Source organism: Hippocampus guttulatus, chromosome 6, assembly GCF_054856545.1.
Source record: "Hippocampus guttulatus isolate MCC_2025c chromosome 6, RoL_Hgut_1.0, whole genome shotgun sequence".
Taxonomy (NCBI): Eukaryota; Metazoa; Chordata; class Actinopteri; order Syngnathiformes; family Syngnathidae; genus Hippocampus; species Hippocampus guttulatus.
The window spans coordinates 13,072,036-13,090,793 of NC_141266.1; the positions used below are offsets into that span (position 1 = coordinate 13,072,036).

Here is an 18,758-nt window from a genome sequence, read left to right on the forward strand (position 1 = left end):
CACAAGCAGAGGATTTCTATAGAAAAGCATGTGGGGAGGCGGACGTTCAATTGCAAGGAATTGAAAGTGATGCATTAAATACATATTATCTGTGACATGATTTTAAGTTGCTGCTTGTGGTGATTCACGGAAGCATCCCTCTCATGGTAGCAACCACGCACATCTTGCACCAATAACTCACACGTACGAGCAAGTGGAAAAACAATTATTGGTGCCTTGGGTACCATTTGGGGGGAATAAAAAAATGCCTCCTCATAATTAAGTTTTATGTTGTTTGCATTGAGATGCATCTGCTTAGTGCACAGTGGTTTTACCGACATGCATTCAGAGTACCTGCAATATGTCCTCCATCTCTATTTTGCTCCTGAGCAATAGCTATTCAAATCTTCCCTTCGATACTTTTGGCCTTATTTCCTTTTGCGTTTGTCTCACCTTTTGTACTCAGCCATGTCCTAGATTTCCGTTTTCTAGTCTATTTAACTCTGTCTTTATATTCGCATCTATTCCCAACTGAGCGAGAGGGATTTTGTTTCGTTTTTATTTTACATAATTGATCTCAAAGGGCAAGGTCTTGTTCGACTCTGAGAAGAGTGAGTGACTAATTGTAAAACCTAGTGAAAAAGAACACACTCTTTTGACTGTGGTTTATATATGAGATCACTCACATGGCAACGTTTTTTTGTTTTGTGATATGTATTTTTTTCCTCAAATTCAAGTGTCTAAAATGCATGGCATCTGCCTCACAGATTATGCGTGTCTGTGTTTTTTTCTTGCATATTAAAAGGAGCACCTGCCATATGCTTATAGCACTAAATATCAACTAGGTGGTATTGAAGCCAAGTTTATTTCCCTACTGTCAGCAAATTTTGTTAACAAGGGGATAAGTTGCGACAGGAAATAACAGTGAGGCAGGAAGGAGCTCCTTGGAGATTACCTTGCTTACACTGCTATTTAATTTGTTTATGATCTTTTGCATCATGCTGCATCCTTCCTCATTTAGAGAAGATTCCATTTTTTTTGTCATGATCGATAACTGAATTTATTTCTGCGACTGTAAATGGCCACCAATGTCCCCAACCGCATTTCCTGAAATTAAAACAACACAAACAAAAAAACCCCAGATGTGTAAAGGTTCACCATGTAATTATAAGTTTTAACTTATAGACTGACTCATTGAGTTCATTCAAAGTTACCATCCTCCACTGTAGTGTCACTTCCTCTTTGTTTGCCTGCACCACTTGATTCGTGCTCTCTGTCTGTCTCTCTCTCTCTCTCAAAATTAAGGTGATCGACCATGATAAAAATTCACCTGCAAAAAGATTCTAAATAGATTTGTTTGACTTTAGTCACACATCAAATTAAAGGCGAATGGTTTTGCAGATAAACCGATGTTTCAGAATCATATGTGACAGCCCAATGTCCAATGCACATCGATTAGTCACATAATCAATCAATTTTGTGTCTGTCACATTGTTCCCAGTGGTCCTGGGTGTCTCCGACTTGACAGTCTTCCAGGTTCGGCACAACAGCATGTGCGTGCAATGGCAGCCTCATCTGCACGCCGACTATTACAGAATCTCCATCCAGTCCACGCTCAGTAAGTAGGCCTGCAATCTAGGATGCATTGCTTATACCAGTGTTGAACCGAGTCTTGTTTCGGTGTCAATCATGGGCAGGGGGGGCCTTTATTCATTTATGTATGTATGTATGTATGTACAGTATGTATGCATGTACAATGTTTCCATATAATTGGCCAACAGATGGTTCGACGTTGCCGTTGAAGACATTCACTGTGATGCTAAAGTATTAATTGTTTTTAATGTTTCTTTTATGTACTGTATTAAGTACGGTTTGGTTTAATCAGAGAGAAGTCAAGCAGATGCTTCAACAGCTCCAGCTTATCTGTAACATGAGCGCAATTGGACTTTTTGATGGTCTAAGAAGGGACTAGGGTATTCAAAAATGAAAACAACTCTTAATCCATATGGGTGTGTTTTCCGAGTTGCTCCAGTCTTGTTGCCAATCTAAATTCTCATTTAGTAACTCGGAATAAGAGACCCTGTCACTGTATGGCCTTTCTGAAGTCTCATGAACATTGGGAATAGAGGAGCAAATGAATCAATACTGTGCTGACATTGTTTGTTTTGGTCACTTCACTTAAAAGTGGAATTCTCTACAAAATAAGTTTTGCGTGTGTGTGTGTGTGTGTGTGTGTGTGTGTGTGTGAGTAGAATAGCATGGATTGTAATCATATAAGGCGTTTGCATCAAAGCTCTTGTTTTTATTTGGTCTACGGGGATGTCCGCCTTTCTTTTTTTGGATTATGATAGTTGAATGCAGTGTTTTTGACACAAAAAGTTTCAATGGGTGAAGTCCAGAAAAGGTTTCTCCAGCTTCACCTAAGCAGCTTACCCTGTGCGGCCTTTCATTTTTCGAACTCCAAGAAAACTCTCAAAAGACGATTGAATGGGATTGAAGTTTCTTTTCTTCTTCATCTTTATGGACCTGTTTTTGTTGTTTCATTGCAGACAGTCAACGACAGGAAGTGAGTCTAGGAGGCGGGGCTTCTCGACATTGCTTCTACGACCTTTTTCCAAGCAGCCAATATGAGATCAGCATTCACGCGCAGATGCAGGGAATGGAAGGACCTCCCATCTCCGTCACTGACATGACACGTACGTTGCACACAGAAACTGCTCATAGTTGAAATGAAAGATAAGACCTGGGAGCTTCTCAGTGCTTTACATTACACTGCTCAACAAATGTTATGACATTTTTTCAATCGGAGATGCAAGTAATCTTGACGAGATTCATGTTTTTTGAGCTGATTCCAAATCTATCATAAATTGCATCATAAATGATCACGTGTGGAAAAATCCGTTTTGTGCAAGCATTCTTGATAAAAAAAAAAAAAGCAATGAAAAATGAAAGTACTTTATCTCAAAAAACCTGTTGTGCTAGGGAAAAAAAACCCTGACTTAAAATCAGCGTCAAAAATATTTTTAGGGACACTTGAATCCATCTCTAATTAAAATTTGCTATCATTTTCTTTTTTTCTTGCTTTCATTTCTCGAAATTACATTTTTAGGTTTTTCCACCGGTCCCTTTTCGAATCAGGGCTACATAGCTGCCTCTCTGCAGCAGTCTCTTCGACCTTCATATATACTGTATATATATTTTTTATATCCGAGTCTCAGTGAGGACTCTGACTCTGTTGTAGTCCATTGGCCAGGTGATGAGCTCAGTTGAATCACACGGCTCGAGGGACCTCAAGGGCTCTGCACACTGTCAGAGTTTTAAGATCGATAACACTCACACACTTGCACCCGAAAACACACAGATTCCCCACCCGCTGTTTTTCCACACCTATCCAGGGAGGTTTGGGCGGGCAGAAGTTACGACTGAAGAAAATGTATTCACCAATGTACTTGCAAACCTTCAACAGCATAAAAGCCATCTTATGTTTGAGTTAACATGCTCTGAACATGTGGGAATTGTACGTATTGTCTATTCTGTGTAGCATTTCCTTTCAAATTTGGGACAGCACAGAAAATTCCGGAGGCCAACACCAATTGAAGTTGCTCTCGTTACCTTTCATTCCATGCTATTATTAATTCATGATATTCATCTCTGTCAAGACAGTGATCAAGTTAATGGCTTCTCAAAATCATTATCAACATTGATTTCGCAAGGCGGGAAACAGATGAATTATCACTATTCTACAATTTATTTCTAGAAGTGTTTTTCCGCAAGTGTTTTTCAAATGATCACTTCGAGGAAATCACAATGCCCCATCATTAGGGGGTTATTTTTAGAACAGATGGCCGGCCTATTCATGCATGCCGTTCTTTGACGCCTGCTTGAGAAGTTACAAAATTGCTTGCGGAATAGATGAAATGTTGCTAAAATGTTCACACAAGTGGAAAAGATCCATCCTTTCCCCATCAGCTCACATTGTCCCTGCTAGTCATGGGTGCTGCATGATTTTTTTCTGATTTGGTGTTGGAAGATGCAAAACCAGCCATCATAATTCATCTTAGGTTTGATAGATCCCACCCCAAGTACTAAATTCACGTTTTCTTTTTACTCTTCCCAGGACAAGTAAAACAAACTGTGCGACAAACTTTCTTTTTGAAATTCAGTGTTTTACGCACTGCTATTCAGAATCTTGTACAGTTCCTTGCCGCGGGATTTAAGATCTCGCGTTCGGTGGCGATACTGTCGCGTCTCGAATTTCATTCACCTCTTGCAATGTTTCATTTTCCGACATTCTCTGAACATGCTTGTTTGATGAAATGAAGACTAAATTGTCAAACGTCGTGGATGTGAGTCAGAACAGTTATTTGTCTGTCCGTGTTTTCGAATTGGCTGGTGACCAGTTCGGTGTGTACACCGCCTCTCACCCAAAATCAGATGCATTTGGTTGCAGATCACCAAGCAAGCCAAGTGAGAACAAGTGCTATTGAAAATGAATGGATGGAGTTGGAGTGGATTGATTTTTGCCACATGTGAACTGGTGATTTGTGGATGATTCTCGTGCTATCATGTTAGGCCAATTTCTAGAAGTCAAATTGTCTTACGCTGTAGAGGAAAAGTCTTTGAAACGAGTGCTTCAACGGAGACAACAACTCCGAACACACCAGAAAGCGAGCAGCATCTTGGTTCCAGTTGAACAAGATTAGCGTGATGGAGTGGCCAGCCCAATCCAATCCCTTGGACCTTAATCCAATAGAGGAATTGTTCCCGAGGGCCAAACCAAGAAAATACACACAGGAATTGAAGTAGAATCTAGTCCAATTGTCCAGCACTGCAATCCCAGTTTACAGGTATCAGAAGAATGTCAACTCCATACAATGTAATTCACTTCTCAGAAAAAATTCCAATACAACAGAATATTAATTCACAGGACAAATAACATGTAAAAAATGAGGGCGGGAATTGTCCCTGTTTATTTGCCATTTCAAGTATACCAGGTGCATTGTTACAAAAAGACTTGTTCATGTGTCCTGTGTGATTTACATTCTGCACAGATGTTCTTTTTTTTTCTTTTTTCTTTCTTTTTAAAATTTTTATTTCGTTATTTTTGAGCTTTTTGACCACATCTGCTCCCACATGCCACCTAATCGTTTTGGCGCAGACACGTCCCTCAGGTTGTTTTTTTTCCTCTGAAAAACAGCCTGCGGTCAGATACACAATGGATTGATGAAAATACTTTTGCTGGCCTCAGGTTGCGGGGGAACAGATGGTAGAAATTGTGACTTTTTAGTTTTTTGATGCTGCGTTATAGATGGAGAGAGACGAAAAGACGACAACATTGCGCTCACATTTATAGCTTGTAAATACACATGCACCCGCAAACTGTAATCTCAAAACGCCACAATTGGTGCCAGAAAGAGGATGAGGAAACTTCAGATTCACAGATAGGCTGCATAGTTATTGTTCATTGCCAATTTGTCCTGTATATGTGCATGTGCATGTGACCTGCGTGTGTGCGTGTGTCCAGTGCCAGCGCCAACTCCGGCTCCGACTGAACCCCCTTCCACGGAGCCCCCTCCCACCATCCCACCTGCCAAAGAAGGTGAGAGAAAAAAGAGTTTAACACAAGCATACGTGCAGTCTGCACTCTGCTTACACAATGCTCTGCTGCTCTTGTTGCACTTCAACACGATGGACTCTGTTTTCCTGTCCGGCTCAAGTCATGACTTGCTTGACCAAAAATCAGGATACACCAACCTTTCCCCAAGTGCTATCGATGAAAATAGAGCCCTTAGTTGCTCTGTTGTCCTTACTTTACGGTAACAGTTGTTAAGAAGATAGTTTAGCGGCTGATGGAGTTCATTACTCATATGAATTATGATTAAATATTATTTGTCCTATTAAGACATAAACTCCCCGAGATAAATGTTATGGGAAAAAAATAGGAAGGAACAACTTTCTTCTGAGAGCTAAAATTCTTTCTGCTCCTTTTGAGGGACCAAAAAATTCATTTTTGACAGTCAATCAAGTATGGTTAAAAAACAAACGCACAGATGGATTTTGATTAAAAAGAGTGAGCCCATGTTCAAGTCCCTTCAACGCGAAAATGAGAATTGAACACGCCAGAGAGGGAAGTCCTCACTGTAAAATTCAGGTACCAAATGCAGGTCTTGCTGCTGTCATACTGTTGGATACCATTTAAATGCTGGATGTTTTAAGTTATGCTTTTGACAAGATTTAAATTTTAAAAAAGTCCCTGAACAGGTAATGCAATGCAAAAGACACATGGTAAAGATTTCAAGCTACAATAAGTCATCAAAGTGCAGCCAGAAGTATACTAATTGCAAAAAAAAAAAAAGAAGCCATTTTTAACATCTGCTAAATGCTCCCAAGGACAATTCTGTCCAGTTGTTCTTCTAACCTTTTCCCAAAAATCTGTAAATTGCATTATTATTGTGTGTGTGTGTGTGTGTGTGTGTGTGTGTGTATGTATGTATAGAGAGAGAGAAAGTTTTGGATTTTTCTATTGTCAAATCACTGACTCAAATGATACGTTCTAAGCTGAAAGTGTTTTTTCTCCCCTGAAATACCCCTGAATGGGGACAAACAAGATTGAAAGGTGAGGAAAAAAGGGAGACAGTGTCAAAGTATACAACCATCACCCCCATGCCAAACGTTCCCACGTTGGTTGGCTTCTTCCTGTCTGATAAGCTCAGCGAACAGCCTGACCCACAACACAAACTCCAGACATGATTCGACATGCCTGCTGAGCCTTCTGTTGTAATTCAAGTCTACATTTCTGACCTTTTTCACACTGATGCCTTGAATCTGGGGGATGAAGGGTAGGGGGGGGGGGCGCAGAAGACAAATACCCAATACTGTGTTTGTATTTGGGAAAATACAGGCAGCAAAAACACAACTACGGTATTAGTAATTGGAAATGCAATGCAAATCAAATCAAGTGAGTCAGGTGAGGACAATGGAATACGAAAACAATGACAGAAATAACTTGGAAAAAATGAAAAAGCACGTTCTGGAAACAACAAAAGTGACTTTTTGTCAAGGCATCACAGTTCGAGCATGTAAAACCTGGCAATAGAAAAAAATCAGCACCTGACCTTTATGTTGACATTTGTGTCAAGCATATTGGAGTTCTGACATTCAGCAAAAACCTAAGATGGCATTTGTTTCCTTACAAATGCAATGCAATAGATTTTTGTTAGGATTATGTTTTATTATGGTTCCAAATCATTTGACCTTGGCTCCAGCAACCCTTGTGATGGATGGATGGATAATTTGACATTTGTTTTCTTCATTGTTGGTGTGGAATCAGATTGGACCTGATCATCAATATTTATTTTTATTTATTTATTCTTGTATTTTTGGGGGCTATATGTCGCATCAGTCAAAAAATGCATCATGAAAAAGAAAATAACATTTATAAGTCACGCCGAGTATAAACTGTATTTTTTTATCTTGGCAATTTGTTTGACAAAAAGCACAGTAGAGTAAGAACCCTCAAATATTCCCATTCCCTAATTGTGGGTGTGTTTGGATGCTCTGAGCGTGCACTGATCCACTCCAACCGTTCGTCAACTCAGAGTGTGGTCCAAATGTGCCGTTCAGATATTCAGAGTGCCCTGCAGAAAGGAGTGCTGTGTGTCAGACAGTACAGATGGAAACATGTCAAGCATGAACCGCTACAGTATTACTTTACAACTTAGTGTGCATTCTGAAATTCATTGGAGGGATGTGCACCCTGCCGCTCCGGACACACACTCTCTGAGTGATAACGGGGAATCAGAGTGAATTTCTGAATGTACCCCGCCGGTGGAAAGAAGGTGACGATAATAAAAAAGAAAGTCAACATGGAAAGGGGATTTTGGGTGACAGTTTGAGCTCTAATTTTATTCTATACAAGTTGCACCAGAGCAGGGAATCCAGAAGATATTCAGAACCACCTTAGTTCTTTTTTTTTTTTTAACTTAGTTTGGGGAGTTGTGCCAATATAGCATCACTGTCCTGTGAAAAACACATGTCCATTTTTGTCAACAACAACAAAAAAAAAGTTTACATTGTCATTTACTTGTGGGTGTAATGTCCTTGTCTCCCAATATATTTGTCTGTGTCATGTATGTTTCTGCCTTATGTGCTTGTCTGTGAAGTATGCAAGGAGGCCAAGGCGGACCTGGCATTCCTGGTCGATGGCTCCTGGTCAATTGGAGATGACAACTTCATGAAGATCACAAATTTCTTGTATAATGCCATTGGATCACTGGATCAAATTGGCCCAGATGGCACCCAGGTGAGCTACATGACCACGCTCTCACCAACAGCAGATCACGAAATACATCAGAAGAATGCTCATATTTGTTCTTTAGCATTTTGCCTTATGATCTGAATATGAGTCCAACCGCGGTTTTCCCCTTCATGAGTATGATGAGGTCTTATGACTGATGTTATAGTCGTCTGTGGTGAAAATCATGGACAGTGGACTTTTTTGCAGATGATGCAGTGAATGTTTTACATATTGACATATGCATGCAATGCAAAGAAGACTTACGCTGTACTCGATATGAAGTCGTGTATGCCGTATATAATTGGCATTGGCAAACCTAAAAATGGACCAATGATCCACAACCATCATAGAAAAAAAACATTGTTAACACATTTGTAAAATGGTGTATTTTTCTATTGTGTGGGAAGGCTGAGAGACTGAATGAAAAATTCTGGAATGATTTGGAATAATATCGAATAACGAGCAATGGTCCTGAATAACATTGAACGTATCGGCTGGAATGAGCTGAACAGTTCAAAGTTGGAATGGTTTGGAGGAGTCAAAAAAAGTGTAGAAAGGATGAAAACTGACGAGATTGTAAAAAGCCAAAATCAGGATAGAACATTACATTTTCGTAACAAATATTACAGAACTCTTAATAATGTAAATACTCTGTGGGCCGGGTTAAGGAATGTTGTGGGCCATACTGTACGTTGCCCTGGGCCATACTTTGCAGGCCCATTGATTTTCACTCATGAGATCCTGCCGCCCAAAGTACGTGTTGAGGTTGACAAAACGTGCAGCAATAGTTTTTTTGCCTCGTACACAACGTATTGACCGACAGTAAACTTCGCGTAAATGGAAGTGCACTAAGTTTCCTCGGGAGCTTCCAATTGTGAGATGAATGAAGGCTTGCTGCATCTCAAGAATAAATCAGCTGGTTTACAGTACGGTATTGCCGTGCTCACCTTTGAATTCTTACTTTTGCACATCCGGTCCCCATTGTCATAAATTATTTTATTCTCAAGAAGTGCTCACATTGCCTACGTTTTTTTTAAATAATACACATTTGTTTTGGTGATTTCATAAAATATGGCAACTAACCAATTGCTCCTTCAAACTGTTTTTGTCTCTTTGTCTCATTGCCATTTTTGAAACAAGGGGCATGAAGTCTTTTAACTTAAAAGTACCAAATTAAAAAATCTAAAATTGCATTTTGCCTCAATTTTTTGTCTTTTAAAAACAAATTTAAATCCTAACTACCGGTACGTTGAATGTGGAGGACATCTGATTTAGAATGAGGGTATATTTGGTAAAAAAAAAAAAAAAAAAAAACAGTCACCACATCTTAAATTCCTGTCACAAACAAGCACAGCAACTTTTGCACCTTATTTGTTTTGAAACGGAGTTGGTATCAGTTTTCTGATGTGAAATTAGAAGCAGAACAGCCTAAATTCACAAAATTGGAAGAACAAGGGGCATTTACCATGAATGAATGCTGCACCCCAAGAGAGCCTGTTTGTGTTGTTTGCGAAAAGCGTTGAAGCATCTCTGCTTATTTGCTGCCACTTTGTTTTGTCCCTGAGAAGTGCAGTTTCTGGAAAGTTCATTCCAAATGCATTACTCTTTACGACAAATATCAAGTGGTTCCAGCACCAGTGCCTCGGGGCTAGAGGGCTACTGGAAAACACAGTTATCTTGATCCTTAGCATAGAATCTACCAGGAGGAATACTTAGAATTACGTTGCCTGACTGAATGCTACAATCTCCGCAAGCTCAGACTGTTTCTCTGATATCAGGTTCATCAATAATGCCGAGTTGTAGACCCCCCCAACACCCCCACCCCCCACCCTACACAATATGTCGCCGGTGCTCAGCCGCTTCATTTGTCACTCTGTGGAGGTGCTTGCGGAACCTTTTCCTTTCATTTGCGCAGTACACTATGTGCCGTTAAGCACTTTGCTACCCTCATCGCGCCCTGTAACCCCGTGGCGGTGGGCTCGCGACAGCAAAACATTGGCTGTAATGCGAGAAAGTTGGCCGTGATCTCAAGTGAAAGTTGGCTCCTTTATGTCGGCCGCCTTGAGCCAACAACAGCACCATTAGAAGTCTGGAGGTAATCGTAGTCCCTTTGTGGGTAAGCCGTTTTAGATTTTGCAAATGACTTTGATTTTGGGAGTGTGTAACTATTTCAATTTATGTTCTATACAGTTCCCTGTGTAAAGTCCACCAGCTTAGTTCAGCATTTTTCTTTTTTCTAATAACACTCATGTCTCACTTAAACACCATTCGCACACTTTGTCAGTTTCAAATACACAGAAGAAAATGAAATGTTCTCACTTTGTTGGGTCAGCATTGGCAGAGTTTTAAATAAATGAAGCTATTCTGGGTGATAACGACAGACGACTATTTTAGGAGACAAATCACATGCTCTTGGGTTCAGAGCACTTGCCAAATCAGCAACTTTGACATAATTGCGCTCTTTTAGTCAAATATGTAGATTAAAAAAAAGAAAAAAAACCCACATTTTTTTTCAAAATGGTGATTAAAAGAGGTGTTGCAGGACTCCTTGGTGTGCAGATCGACTGGGCGGTTGCCTCTTTCAGCGCACAGTTTTGGTCGGTCTAACGCGACATAGAAAAGAAGTTCGGAAGTAGTAAAAAGAATTATAATTTGAGAGTTGCAAAAATATTTGCGCTACAGTACAGGTCTACAGACTAGTGAGCGCAAATAACAGAATCATCTTGGGCAATGGGAACTCGCAATCACACCAATGATAATCCTATTTTATTTGTTAATTTTAATTTTTTTTAACAATAACACTGAATTGATTGTTTGATTCTTTTATGTAGTGTAGTTGGTGCTCTTCCAATTTGAGTCCATTTCTGTGTCCAGGTGGCCATTTGTCAGTTCAGTGACGATGCTCGGACCGAGGTCCAGTTGAGTTCCCATGCTAACAAAGAAGCATTGCTGGAAACGATTCAGAGGATCAAATACAAGGGAGGCAATACAAAGACAGGTCAGTAGATCTTACAAGAAACTTGGTGTTGATTCACAGGGGGACATTTCAGATAAGACAAGAGACATTTTGCTTTCGAACAACAGTCTGCATTGCCGACCCGAAGTCCACCAACAGCCGTTGTGGAGTTTTGATCGGTACCACGGGATGCTGGGCAGCAGATGGACTTTCCCCATGTGTAGTATTAGGTGAAATAGTCATTTCCAAGGGCAAGAAACGACCGTCGCTCCCAACTTTTAAGCTAACATTACTTTGCTAGGGGGAAAAAAAAAAGTCTCAAACGGACATCTGCTGCTACACTATAATCAAAACACCAGAAGAGCATTAATGTGCCTCTTTAACAGATTGTGTTCTCAACTAGTTGAAATTCAACAATAAACTGTTTTCCTCCTATTGCACTCCATCAATTTTTACAAGCAATATTTGTACAATCGTGAGTAGGAATTACAGTTTCCTTTCAATTGGCCTCATTTTGCTTTTTTTTTTGGGTTGAAACGCTCACACACCACACCCGGGAGATTGACTCAGAGGGTCTGAATACTGAACAAGTCGGGTGGTTTCTGAATCTGTTGTAATATTCATGTGAGAGTGTCCAGCTGTGCTCGTGCGCACAAGGCGAATGTCGGTAACACTGATGCCTTAATGAGACTTTACAGGGAATGTTGGCTTTTGAGAGCATTTTATGTCCGGGTTTGGATCAGTGACTGTTCAGAGAAACGTGTCCTTGTGCTTTTCTGTCTGCTTCAGGGCTTCATCTTTTCTATACTCTTGTGCTTTGCATCGCCATCTCATCTCGCGCCCCCTTTTTCTACCCTCTTGTACAACACCCTGCTGTTCACTCCTCCCTGCCTCCATTCAAATTGTTTCCTCTCTTTGATTTTTTCTCCCACCACCTTTTGTATTTGCGGTGCTGTCATTTTTAACTCCTATCGCAAGGTGTCCATCAATCACTGCAATTTCTGACCATTTTGTTGTTCCCATTATCAAGAGTACTAAAATACCGTAACCTACATGGTGAGATAATGTCAAATAAATTCAATAAAACGCTGGTTCTCAAACATTTGACAACCGGTACCACACAAGGCTCTCCAAATACCTCCAAATGTCCAACATGTACAGTAGATAGGTGCGAGTGTTCATCAAGGCCGTGGGAGAGGTATTACTTCTAAAGACTATGTTTAATATTTTAAGCCACCGCAGCAGTATGCTTAGTTTCATCATTAATATTGCACTTAAATGTCTTCGAGTCAATTTGCACCGCGCTTATTCGCAAAAAAAGTCTTCAAGGGCATCCCAGGCAAACAGGAAAGAACCTTGAGAGGGGGCTCTCAGAGATGAAGGGATCCCCCTTCCAGGATAATCAGGTTGCAATGGATGCCGAGTGGGCAACTTTTACTACATTAGGGGGCTTTTACCACAGTATGTGTGGGGCTGTACAAAGTTAGTTTAAACAATGTGAGGGTTCTAAGTTCATGAAATGTAGTGCTGCAGGAAAGACGCTTTCAATGAAGTGCTTGTACCTCAGGACCTACCTGTCCAGCTCAGTTGATGTGGAACCCCCCACAGCAATGCCTCCGGGGAAGTTGTCACTTCAGATCTTGTCCTTGTCAGTCCGTGCAAAATCCTGACAGCACCAGCCTCATTTCAATCATTGCCACCTAACCCCCTCTCCAAGCAAGGGTGGGGGAGCAGCAGGAAAACAGGCCAAACTTCAGATGTCAGGGTACACCCGCAACTGGCAATTTGGATACTAGGGTTGGTTGATGTCAATGCTAGAGTGTTAAAATAAGTCTACTGAGGTAGTCACTCATTTCCACAGGTAGGGTACGGTGACATTTTGAGAGATGTCACGCTTGATGCTAGTACTTTCAGTGTGTCGTTGGGTAAATAAAACTGTTCCTACATTAATGGGATGGATTTCAGTGGTCTCCTCAAGTAATTTCCCTAAGCCTGGATGCTACCTGGCTGCTCCTAACAAGGTGAATATGATTTTATTTGTTTGGTTTGTATTAATATAAGTTTTATATCACAAAGAAAATAGAACTAATTACAATTGCTTTCCTCAAACATGCGTTCTTCCTTTGTCCATGTTCCACTCTTTCAATCATAAAAAGTGCCGAGTATGTCTATTCTTGCTTCGAAACTGGCAGGCAAACAAACAAACAATCATAAGCTCCTTGGCAGAGGTAAAAATATCCTTCTGCACAAGAGAATAAAGGTTTGAGAGGCGGCGAGGCTTTGCCGGCTAAAACAGGAAGAGATTATTTTCAGTATTTTTATCTTTCACATCCCCGCTGATGGTGAGACAACTGCTTTCATAAAAGAAGCCCAATCTACACTGACAGGGTTGACTAAACATGCACAGAGTAGTTGATCGCTGGTTATTTGAGCTGCTGAACCACAGTTCCCTGGCATAGTTATATATTAAAAACATCTGATGGATAATAACTTCCTGTCCCCTTCTTTCTCTTATATGTTTTTTCTTGACTAACTCTTTGCATTTACCAAGGTTCCATCTCTGAGTTCCTGGGCCTCCCGTCCCCTCTGCTATGCTCCTTGCACTTCATGCCTGGCTAGCTTCTGTAATTCCACTCTGGCCCTGTGTGATCCCGGGACAGTGTCAAAACATGTATCACTGGCAGATATCTGACAAATGTACTCTTTATAGGCCAACCTATAAATCATTTGTCATTTTTTGACAGATCTCAGAAAAGAAGGGTAGTACTGTAGATTTGATCAAATATGTCTGTAGATACACCAGTCATCCAAGTTATGGTAATCCGCAAAAAGTTGAACACCCTCTTCTTGGTTGTTGAAGACGTTTCAACTTTAATCCCTTATTTACGTCCCTGGCGTTAAAGTTGTAGGTGGGGGAGATGGTGCTGCTGAAGATGGCTTGAGAGGATCATAGACCTCGTAAATCTGATGTAATCCAATCAGAGGTCAATTCCTTCCCCCTTTTCTAGCTTCTGGAGGTATTTCATATCTTCTTGTATCCACTCATAGGTTGCCCGCAGTGCCTCTCGTCTGTATTGACATTTTCCAGTAGAGCAGTCAGCTTTGCCTTTTATATCTCCTCCTGACCTGATAGCTCTACATCCTGAATAATACTGGAGATTATTGTCACTTGGAGAATACAGCCACTATGTGCCAGAGTGTCCTAAAGCTCATGTTGGTTTCAGCAATTTTGGTGACTGGATTTGGTTTTCTTTATGATGCCACTACCATTCCCAATTTTCTCCACAAGTGGATGTCTTTTTCCAAGGTACATCTGATGACATTGAAGTTCTTCTTCTCCTGACTAGAACTTTCAATACTGAGACCCTTCTGAGACTGAGCCTTTGGAACCTCTCAGTGGAGAGTGGCTTTTGCTGTAAGATGCAACAAAGCAAAGGTCAAATTCCTGAAATCTGAATTGAAATCTGTCATATACTTGGCTTTTAGAAGACGTATACACACCGACCACAAGACAATTATTTTTGTCACTCGTTCCTTTCAAAGATTTCACATTAACGGTAGAAGTGGTTCTGAAAAAAAAAAACTTACAAGAAAAGTTTCAACAATATAATTTCATCTTTGTCACATGTACATCGTTTAGATTCAATGTGTGCTCATTTTGCGCTCCCCGGCTAGTATCCAAAAACGAAATGACAGCTGGTAGATTTTAATTAGTCTCAATGCGCTTGCTTATATTAACCAGGTGAGTGCTTGTGATGGAAATGCAGAGAAAAGGCAGAATCTACAAGGAAGGATCATCACCTTGAAGGAGTGCTTCCACTCCACACTCACAGCTGTCAGGTTGACTTTGGAATCTTTGGCTGTGGCAATATACTGTATGTGAATGTGGCTGATGTTTTCCATCCTCCAACATGCTCTGAGGAGGAAAGTTTAGCAGCAAAAATCCTCCTCATAAATACATTTTCACGTAACAATGTCTGCAAGTGCCAGTGCAAGCTTTATGTGTGACTCAAACCCTTGCAGCAAGGTATCGAGACTATGCATTTCACAAATAGGTCGACCATTTGGACACGTTATGCTATATTACTTTTTTGGCAATTAAAACATCGAAACATCTTTGATTGGCTCCAGCACCCTTTTGAGGAAGGATGTAAGGATGGATGGATGAAATATTGCATTTTACATAATCTGATTTATTAAATTTGTGACATTCAAATTTACAACTTCAAGCCTTTTCATGCATGCCTAAAACCTGACCCAAATTATATAGCTTTACATTTGGACAAGTACATTTATGTGAGTGTAACCTAAATAATTTTTGGGGTATCATTATAGTAATTGCACATCATTAAAATCTGTTCATTATTATGTGTGTGGGGGGTGGGGGGGGGCTTGGGGGGATAATTTGCACAAAAAAAACCTAGATATCTTTCAATTTTTATGATAATGTTCCTTCTTGAGAGAGTTGTGTGACTGTACTTTATTTGGTGACAAAATGCACTTCCTTGTTTTATGGACTGTATGAACGCACCACTTCTGCATTCTATGTCTTAAGGCACCAAAACTTCTGGTGCAGGTTTGTAGCGGAGCGTACTTTTGATGTAATGTCACCTAGTCATAAGTCCACATGACAATTCTAGGAGTTCTAGTGTGAACAAACGGTGCCTTTGTGGGGTTGACGGCTGCTTTATTACATCAGCGGGAAGAAAATGCAGAGAGCAGACTTTGGTGCTCTGTGGACCGAGAAATTTCTACCTGCAAATGTTAGCAAATCATTGCTTCCGCTCCTCATCAAAGCGGAGTTAAACTGCAGAGTTACTGCAGAAGTAGCTCAATGTATTGTCTCTCTTCTCTTCTTCGAAATCTTGACGAATACACGTAACCACACAAATGCAAAGAATCATTAAAAAAGACCCCAAAACATTGACAATTAATAAAAATTCTCTGAAGTAAAACTATTTCAAAACACCGGCAGTCCCGGAAAGGGAGATGCCTTATGAGATTTTACCAGAAAAACGTCACACCACTGCGTGCGTATAGTCCATCAAGGGGTACATTTGAGCTAATATTAAAAGACAAGTTGGTCTTTTAAGCTTTTGGAGCCTGAAAAAAAAAGGAAATCATAACTGTGGAGTTGACTCCATTGCCCTGCCACCATTAATAATCAAGACAAGAAGGACGCGAAAGCAAAATGGTAATTGACAGGAGCACTTCTGAGAATAGATGATGGCGATCGTCCATGCCATCGTAAAAAGGTCAAGTGGAGCATCACAAACTATAAATACTAATCTGAATGGGTACGTGAGAATCTCCAACATGTTGTGTGGTGATAATGAACTGATCAATCAGCACTATAAGGACAGTTTAATGATCTGTTTTTCTTTCCATTAAGGATACCGGTTTGACAATGAAGGGCAATAAGCATGAGGGCTTATGTGTTCCAGATGTCTGTATTCACAATGGCTCTTTTCAAAGTTTGTTGTTCAGTAACAAAAACAAAATCAAATATTTATAGGCTCAAATCCCACATGATGGAGAAAATGCCTTTAAGCATCATCTCATGAATAAAGTTTTTATGTTTTGTCTTATGGGAAGGTCTCTAAACTATCAAAGATGCCTGTATGCATTTTATTGACTGATTAAATCCATTAAAGTTGGCTGTGACTCAACTTTTAAAAGTTCTTCAACTTTTAAGCTTTGTGACATTTTTGTCATCTGGTTATTCTTATCCGGAAACATTAGGAGCTCATTTAAATTCACTTATTGGAAATGCTAATGGGCACGATGCCCTTAGCTTAGCTGCCAGCAGAGTTTGGCAGGTCTTTCATTGACATGCATATGGGTTTGACATGCATATGGTTTTGGATTTAGCCTTCATACCATATTTTATTTGAGCAGACAGAATGAAGAAAGAAAATGTTTGGGTTTTTTAAAAACTTATGACTATATTAAAATGCTAGCGTGATAGAAGAAAAGACAGACATTTTGCTTCATTCATTTTGAACCCCTCAGGTTCTATAATATTATCGTATACTGTATAATTATTAGCAGTTACTGTATTAACACCTGCTTACGGGCAAAATGGGCGCTCCCGAGCTACTCATGCAAGGCCGGAAAATGATGATGCATGAAGATGCTTCAATGGACATTTTTGCTATTGTGATGATTACTCTCAATTCAGATTGGTTTCGTTCATCAGGTCGAGCCATTAAGCATGTGAAGGAGTCCATTTTCACCTCGGATGCGGGATCCAGGAGGGGGGTACCCAAAGTCCTGGTTGTCCTCACTGATGGCCGTTCACAGGATGATGTCAATAAAGTATCCAAGGAGATGCAGCTGGACGGTTTGTAATCTGTTCCACATACAAAAAAAATAAAAATAAACAAAAAATAACCAGGGGTAGTGTGTCGGCCTCACAGTGCAGAGGTGCAGGGTTCGATATCGGCTCCGGCCTTCCTGTGTGGTGTTTGCATGTTCTCCCCGTGCCTGCATGGGTTTTCTCCGGGTACTCCGGTTTCCTCCCACATTCCAAAAACATGCATGACAGGCTGATTAAACGCTCTAAGTTGTCCCTAGGTCGGCGTGTGAGCGCAGATGGTTGTTTGTCTCTGTGTGGCCTGGAATTGGCTGGCAACCTGTTCAGGGTGTTCCCCGTCTACTGCTCGAAGAAAGCTGGGATCGGCTCCATCACCTACCCGCATCCATTGTGCGGATAAACCAATCAGAAAATAAATGGATGGATAACCAGGGCTGGGAATACACTAGCATTGCAATATTTTTCTCACAGTAACAATCATGATACAGCAATAATGCGATAATTGATACATGAAGATATCTATGTCATGAGAGCAAATTAAACATACAAATATCAATATGCCCTTTGCTCAGTCAAAGTCAACACAAACAATATTTAAAGGGCTGATTTACCAGAAGAAATCTGCCAACTCGTGAAACTGTGCTCATAGATTTTATCCTATGCCAAAATGTAATTGTGTTTGCTTGTTTCTCTTACGTTTTGAGCTGCTGATAGGGGAGGCTTATGTATATATTTTGTGTAGTTCCAACACCTCAGAATCCAAATGATATGGACAATTGTTGCGATATGCAGTTTTATTGACATTTAATTCGTGTTTCAAGTTTTTACTATCCACAAGCAGAATCTTCAACCTGGTGAGAAAGTCGTTAACGTCCTATTTATTGAACGTCAATCTCATTTGATTCCATCCCCCAGGATACATCATTTTTGCCATTGGCTTTGCGGATGCAGATTATGGGGAACTAGTCAACATCGCCAGTAAGCCTAGTGACAGACATGTCTTCTTCGTGGATGATTTGGATGCTGTGAAGAAAATCGAAGAGCAGCTCATTACTTTTGTCTGCGAGGCAGCCACTGCCAGTGAGTAACCCCACATTGACAACATGACACGCGCAAGAAAATGGCTCTCACTAACTCACACGTTTGTAACATCCAGCTTGTCCGTCTATTCTGATGAGTGGAAACAGCATGGCAGGTAAGAAGTGAAATTG

General features: G+C 40.4%; 1 protein-coding gene across 1 annotated transcript in view; it reads left to right on the plus strand.

Moving 5' to 3' along the window:
* col14a1a (collagen, type XIV, alpha 1a) overlaps positions 1 to 18,758 on the plus strand; it is a 97,510-nt gene that overhangs the window by 47,597 nt on the left and 31,155 nt on the right. The window contains exons 23-30 of the mRNA XM_086114138.1: positions 1,481 to 1,597; positions 2,529 to 2,675; positions 5,504 to 5,578; positions 8,142 to 8,281; positions 11,150 to 11,273; positions 17,431 to 17,574; positions 18,463 to 18,627; positions 18,704 to 18,742. Coding sequence (XP_085970264.1) covers positions 1,481 to 1,597; positions 2,529 to 2,675; positions 5,504 to 5,578; positions 8,142 to 8,281; positions 11,150 to 11,273; positions 17,431 to 17,574; positions 18,463 to 18,627; positions 18,704 to 18,742 — 951 coding nt within the window. The remainder of the gene's footprint in view (positions 1 to 1,480; positions 1,598 to 2,528; positions 2,676 to 5,503; positions 5,579 to 8,141; positions 8,282 to 11,149; positions 11,274 to 17,430; positions 17,575 to 18,462; positions 18,628 to 18,703; positions 18,743 to 18,758) is intronic.